The 6978-nt window shown below is 51.5% G+C and overlaps 1 protein-coding gene across 1 annotated transcript; it reads right to left on the bottom strand.

Annotated features, from left to right (window-relative positions):
• Positions 1-574: 574 nt before the first annotated feature.
• Positions 575-6506, bottom strand: HHEX (hematopoietically expressed homeobox). The gene is made up of 4 exons (XM_012765972.2): positions 6033-6506; positions 3799-3977; positions 3527-3577; positions 575-1722 (listed from the first exon to the last, which is right to left on the bottom strand). Exons 1-4 carry the CDS (start codon positions 6394-6396, stop codon positions 1501-1503), a joined length of 816 nt encoding a protein of 271 aa, XP_012621426.1. The 5' UTR covers positions 6397-6506; the 3' UTR covers positions 575-1500.
• Positions 6507-6978: the final 472 nt, after the last annotated feature.

Consider the following 6978-nt stretch of genomic DNA (forward strand, 5'->3'; position numbering starts at 1 on the left):
AGCTACCAAAATCAGAACTCTAGGAATGGGGCTGGCAATGATTTCAAGAAGCCCTGCAGGTGAGTCTGGAGCTCGCAGAGTTCGAGAACCACCGCCTCAGCGCGAACTGTGTCCCCGCTCCTCCCCGGCAGGGTCCCCATCCCCCCGTGCGGATCCCCCCGGCCCGGGCCCCGCCGCGCGGAGCCGGCTCCTGAGCCTCGGCCACCGAGGCATGACGCGGTGTTGACTCACGCCGGTCAAGGACGGCGGCCCCGGCCAGCGCGGCGGCCGAGGCGGATCGATGGGGCCCTGGCGGCCCGCGCTCTGCCGCGCAGCCGGCTCCGCCCGGGCTCCTCCCGCCGCCTGGCACGCCCGGGGCTCGAACCTGCCCCGCTCGGGGTCCGCCCCCGGCCCCACCCCACCCCGGCAAAGGCCCCAGTCCGAGTTCCAGCCGGCCGCGCCCGGATCCGGGCTCCCGGGGCGCCGAGAGCAAGAGCCCCAAGAGCCCCAGCGCCCAGCACCGCGCCAGGCACCCAGGAGGCGCTCTGGGAGAAGTTGTGTCAGGGTTTTTAAAATCAAAGAATGAGGCGTCCGACGAGGTCAGTCGTCCCACGGACGGATTTATTTTATAGACAAGTTACTCATTTAAAAAAAATTGGCCTTTTTTTTTTTTTTTACAGGGAACAATTCTATTTACACACGTTATAAACATTGAGATACAGCACAATATCTACACTCTCCTTGCATTTAATTAGCCTGCGACTTCTAGTTCATCTGAGATTATTTTTGTCACCGATGAGTCAGTTAGTTCTCTGCTTGGACTGTACTATCATCCCTTAACACCTTGGTCAAACAGGTACTAAGTGACAGTGCAAAACAAGCATTTAAGAGTCTTACCATATCTCTCTACGCCCCATCTCTCCCTCTGACAAAAAGGATACGTAACCCCAGTTCAAGAGCTCTGAAATGGTTTTGCATTTAAGGCAACAGTGTCAGAGTGTCATATAAAACTAAAGAATGTTTCCTTTTAAAATATTCCCAGGCTGCCTGAAATGTGGGCCCCTTTCCAAGGCACACCTCTGGATTTGGGGTGCCCCTTTGTTTCTCCATTAAGTGAGATGTAGATACAGATTATAGAAAAGTCATTTGAGAAGATCCTATTAAAACCTTTAAAGTTATAATTTAAAATTTAACAACACAGTTCAGAATTACCTTTCATAAATAGAAATAACAACTTACTTTTTTAAAAAGGGGGTGAATTTAACCACTGTGAATAAAAGTCACTTTATTCAAGTGACACAGAGGCTTTCTTTAAAAAAAAAAAAAAGTTACTTTATCAAAACAACCTAAAGTCAACATTCAGGTTTCATTGTGGGTTTCTTAATTACCCAGTACGCCAAATATTTTAGGTTTCCAGAACATCAGAAAATTAGTTCCCTTTTCATATAGCTTTTCAGTTCTTCTAAGAAGATTTTCTGTAGCAAAATGTCATTTCCAAGTCCATGCCAATGCCAGCGGTCATCATCCAGCATTAAAATAGCCTTTATCACCTTCAATGTCCACTTCCTGATCTGAATCCTCTGAAATCTCTGATTCAAGGTCTTCCTGGGAGGCAGGGGAGGGCGAACATTGAGAGCTATCCAAAGAAGCACCTTTATTCTGCTCACTGGGCAAGTCTTGCCTCTGATCGCAGGGATTGTCTAAACTTTCCAGTTCTTCTTTTTTATTGCTTTGAGGGTTCTCCTGAATAAAGGAAATGAAAATGGAGATTGGTAGGATCATGAAATACGGAGGTAAGAGACATAAATCAAAATGTCTTTTCATCCTGCACTAGCCTTTTAATTTTTACTTTATCAAGTATTTTCATCTATAATCTTTTTATTCAGAAAATACGTACGTGTGCTTCTTTCTCACTTTGGAAAAAGAGAAAAGTTCCTATCACATCAGAGAAAGATTACATGCTTACCAGGTAAGTATCAGTCATGAGAATAAGTGTAAATGTATTATATCAATTGAATACCAATTCCGGTATTGTTTGAGACCCATTGTTTCAATATTCTTAAAAGTGTAAGGGGGAAAGAAAATCAGATCAGTACAGATATATCCTATCTTCATTCTTTAAATATTTTAAACCTTGCCAGCTAACAGGTCTTCTAGACATTTTAAGAATAAGAATGCTAAATGATGAATTAAAAAGAAAGTTTTCAAAATTATTAGAGTGTATCCTTTTTCATTCATTTTCTGGAGTAAATTTATAAACATCTACCTGCAAAATCACCACAAAGAAAAAATGCAGAACTGGAAAAATGTTGCCAACTGAGAAGGGAGACAATTAACTATAATTTACATAAAATCTGGAGTAAATTTCTAGAAATTATTCCTATAGTACATAAAAACCACTATTTTAAAAGTCCCAGTTTACATAAAGTCAAGCCTTTGACCAAGAACCAAATGAGTCAGTGAATTTTTGATCCAGTGCTTGCCTAAAATGGACAGAAACACTACTTAGAAACATTACAATATACTATTTTTTTAAAAAAACAAGACTATAGAATAATATATTCACTAGGCATATAATTATGTAACAAATAGATGTACAAGGTCAGAAATGGACAGGGAATCTGCAAATATTAAATTTTGTCACAGTAATGAAATTACAGGAATTTTATTTTCTGTTTCAAAATGTTCTTTCTTTGGGATACCATTTGTTTTTACTGAAAAACTAATCTTCAATAAATTTTAAAATATACATTGCTTTAAACTTCCCTAATTGTTTTAAAAATGTTTTTATTAAATATATATGTTGGCAAATGACAATTTAGAAACTATCAGACAACTTTGGAGAATCATGTTCAGAGTAGGACATCAAAAATGAATCTTTAGCTTTACGTCAATAGAGCTTCTTTAAAAAGCTAAATTACTGTTAGCCTTTACTTTTTATCACATGTTGCGTAACAAGGTCATTGGAGGGAAGACTGTTAGAAAGTTTAAGCTACTTTCCAAACAGGCTTGGATATTTTTTCACATGTTTTATATTTCATTTTAGGAACTAGCACTAGATAGAAAATAATTTTTAAACTCTTTGATATTTAATTCTTCTAAAAAACAGTGCAAACAAGACTTAAAGGTGTTTGTTTCCTTATATTTACCCTTGAGTACTGCCTGGTTTTATTATGGCTGTGTAAATAAAAGAAACAATTTTCTCCCAAAGATAACTGCTTAAGTCATTTACTGTCAATTACTTTATCTTTCCTGCGTTAATTAGATAAACAACATATGGGATTTATAAAACAATTAGCCAGGAGTTTTACTAGCCAGTGTGTGAAAACTCAGGCATAATTGATATAGGAACTGCATTAGGTGCTTTTAGCATTACTGCCACCTGAACAACTCATCCTGAATTTCAGCAAGACTATTTGCCTTTTTAATCAAGGTGAAGAGGTTAAATAGTCTCTCAAATGACTTTTGCATACAACCCATAACAGCCTCGCATTGAGATAACATGATAAAAATATTTATTTCCATAGAAACAGAACCATGTCCATACCTGTTTCAGTCGTCTCCATTTAGCACGTCGATTCTGAAACCAGGTTTTCACCTGCAGAAAAGAGAGGAAGAAAATTTAGCCACGAGCCCAGAATCCCGAGGGACTTGGGGACGAGGGGAGAAGCGGATGGGGGCTGTGGAGTCAGACAGCTCTCCACCCGCTGGACAGCGCGTCGTCGGGACGTGCCAGAGCGCTCGCTGGTTCCTTGTCTCTCTTGGGCCTGGCGACCCCTGCCCCAGAAGCCTTTCCCCGGCCCCACGGGGAGCGCCCACCTGTCTCTCACTGAGCTGCAGCATCTTGGCCAGACGCTTCCTCTCGGGTGGGGAGAGGTATTTCTGGGTCTCGAACTTCTTCTCCAGCTCGATGGTCTGGTCGTTGGAGAACCTCACCTGGCCGCCTTTCCTTTTATGCAGAGGCCTCTGCAAGAAGGGGCTCCAAAGCAGGGGTTTGCCTGCGGGCAGGGAAAGCGCTGGTTAACCCTGGCGCTGGGGTGGCCCAGCCAGACCCCAGACCTGCCTGGCCCAGGGGTGACAAAGGGGGAGAGGGCATGCAGGAGGCCACCCAACCAGACAGGTTCACACACACTGATCAACACATGGGCGCAGCACGCTCCCACCAATACACACACATACCTGGAGACACGACACACACAAACACCCAAAGTCACACCCCTACACTGCATATGCACACAGACCACCCCTGCACTTACTGCCACACACAAAATCGTCACACCTATAGCTGTTTGCAAACACGCAAATCTTTTCATCCCCAAAAGAATGCCCACTATAGCCTGGGCTTAAACTACCATGACGCTCTTTCACCAGCTCTCGAATCTATACACAACTTTTTGCACCCCCAGGTCTTCCAAATACCCTGGAGTGTGCGTGCCGGGGAGGAGCGGGCCGTTACCCTGCCCAGGCCTGGCTCCCCGGGAAGCACCGGGGCCGGGCGCCCCCGCGAGGAGCCTCCAATCCTGGTCGGAGGGCGCTGCGGCCTCCTCTGATTTCACACCCGGCCCGCGGGGGCGGCCAGTTAAAGCCACCCCGTGGGCTATGGCAACATTTCCGTCAATGTGTTTCCTGTTGGTCTATCTCGAAAAACCCTTTGCTTCCTCCTGCGCGGTCCCAGCAGTAACCCAAGGAAACCCAGGGCGCGCTCTGTGAAAACGTTCGCCCCAGGCCTGGCTCGGCAGAGGGTCCCGCTCCAGCCCCAGTGGGCGATCGGAGCCATGCCAGGCCGCTGGCAGCATGAAACCCTCGAGGCTGGAATAAAACATATAACTTAAAAAAAAAAAAGAACTAAACTATAATCCCCCCTCCAATCCCTCTAACGGTGAGAAGAGAAAGGGGAGGACTGAGCTAGAAGCTGCGTCATAATAATGATGACATTAAAATGTTAATTGTCTCCAGGGTCCCTACTGAAGCCGTCAATAACAGAGTTAATTTAAAACTCTGGAGGCGCCCCGTTTCCTTATTTACCCTAGGGCTTCAGACCCCGAAGGCGCCAAGGGTCGCCTACAGCGCGGATCACGGGTGGCTTATTTGTTAGGCCGCGCACTGACGGGACAAGCCCCGCAAGTACTAAATGCCCAAAGTGTCCGCGCTTCCCTTCCTAACTGGCGCCCAGGGTCTGCAGCTTCCTGCTCCAAAGAGGTGTCGGTCCGTCCGTCCGTCCGTCCGTGCGTCCGCAGGCCTGCGCCTGACCGCTTTGAAAGCTAGCATTGTTTTTTCGAGATTTTGCTTGCGTCAGGCTTCAGACTGGTGCAAAACAGCCTCGAAAAAAAAAAAAATAGGAAGCAACTGGTTATTTTAGCTGCCATAAGTCACATCCCACACAGAGGAAATGAACAATATCAGAAAAACGGATCCCGGCTATCAGAAGTCGAGTGTTTCCTGAATTTGTCTGTATTGAGGATGTCGATAAAATAATCAGCAGCGTGCACTACTCCGGGGGAAGGGTCTGCTTCATGCAGCCAGGAAAGCACTTAACAGCTTCTGAAACCAGATTTACTCCTATCGAGAACTCAAGGTTTCCTGTATGAACGGAAAGGGTCAGGCTCTTTCACTGCACAAGCTTGTTGAACCAGGTCCAGCCCCATAACCACCCGGGCCAGGCAGCTATCCCTGCCCCGTAGGGGACGGCCCGGGGCGCCGCGACGCCCCTTCCCCGTCCCTCCCGCTACGGGGCCCCACCCGGCGACACGCGCGGCCCTCGGCCGCCAGACCCGCGACGGCGCCCGAGGTCTCCCCGGCCCGCGCGCCCGACGCCTGCAAGGTGCAGAAAAAAACCAATCTGAGTCACAGTGCGGTCAGCACCGGCCGCGCGCCGCAGGGCCAGCGCCTCCCGACCCCGCGCGCGCCCGAGAGCCGCTTTTCAATCGCTTTTGCCACAACTTTCTATTGCCTCCCCCCCCGCCCCCTCCGCCTCCCAGGCGCTGCCACCTGCCGGGTGGCGCCTTCCTCGCCGCTGCCCCGGCTCGGCCCCGCCGTGACCCCGGCCGCCTTACCCAGGGGGTCGTGGCGGAGCAGGGCGTGCGTGTAGTCGTTCACCGTCCGCGGAAAGGGGTACAGAGGGCCCCCGAAGCCGCCGGGTCCGTAAGCGGCGGCCAGCGCGGCGGCGGAGTGGTGCGAGAAGGCGGGGTGGATCGGCGTGGGCTCGTACACCGGGGGCCGGTAGGAGGACACGAGGCTGGTGAAGGAGGAGTTGGGGGACGGCAGCGTGGGGGTGGGCGTGGGCGCGGCGGGCCCCCGGCCCAGGATGTCCTCAATGTAGAACGGCGTCGGGTGCGCGGGCTGCAGCAGCGGCGTGGGCGCGTACAGCGGCACCCCAACGGCGCCCGCCGCCGCCGGCCCGGGGTGCGGGTACTGCATGGCTCCGCTGCGCTCCGGGCCTCGGAGAGCTGCCGGCCCGCGCGCGGCGCTACATTTATCCGCGCTCCGCGCTCCCGGCGATAGGCTCCGCCGGCCGCGGGGTGGGGCCGCGCTCGCTGGCCCCTTCCTGCCGCCCGGCCCTGCGGCCAATGGCGCGGGCCCCAGGAGCCGCCTCCCGCCCCCACCCCTAGCCCGCCCCGCCGGCCGAGCTCCCCGCCCCCGGGACGCACTCGCTCCCGGGCTCCGGGGACCCTGCGCCCTGGTGCCTCGGCGCGGTCGCCGCTCGGTTCCCCAGGCACCCCGGCCGGGGACGCCCTCGAGGGAAGCCCCGCGCCTCGTCCGTCGGGGGAGGCGCGCGGAAAGCAGCTGCCTGGAGCGCGGACTCGCGCCGCCTAGCCCCAGCCGGGAGGCACGTGTGCCGAACGCCCGGGGACTGTCCAGGGTGGCGGCAGCCGGCCCCAGGCGGGAAGCAGCGGGGCTCGGCGGCCGCGCCTTCGCCGACCTGAGAGGACGCTCCCTGCCTGGGGCGCTTTCTGGAGTAACGGTCGCTCTGGCTGCTTCCCCTGGCGCCTCCCGAGCTCA

The sequence above is a fragment of the Microcebus murinus genome, chromosome 14, assembly GCF_040939455.1.
Source record: "Microcebus murinus isolate Inina chromosome 14, M.murinus_Inina_mat1.0, whole genome shotgun sequence".
Lineage (NCBI taxonomy): Eukaryota > Metazoa > Chordata > Mammalia > Primates > Cheirogaleidae > Microcebus > Microcebus murinus.

Excerpts from the sequence above, each read along its gene's own strand:
- HHEX (XM_012765972.2), bottom strand. The coding sequence starts at position 6,396 with ATGCAGTACCCGCACCCCGGGCCGGCGGCGGCGGGCGCCGTTGGGGTG. Across the intron at positions 3,978-6,032 it reads GCTCCGCCACGACCCCCTGG|GCAAACCCCTGCTTTGGAGC; the intron begins GTAAGGCGGCCG and ends CCCTGCCCGCAG. Across the intron at positions 1,723-3,526 it reads AATGGAGACGACTGAAACAG|GAGAACCCTCAAAGCAATAA; the intron begins GTATGGACATGG and ends TCCTTTATTCAG.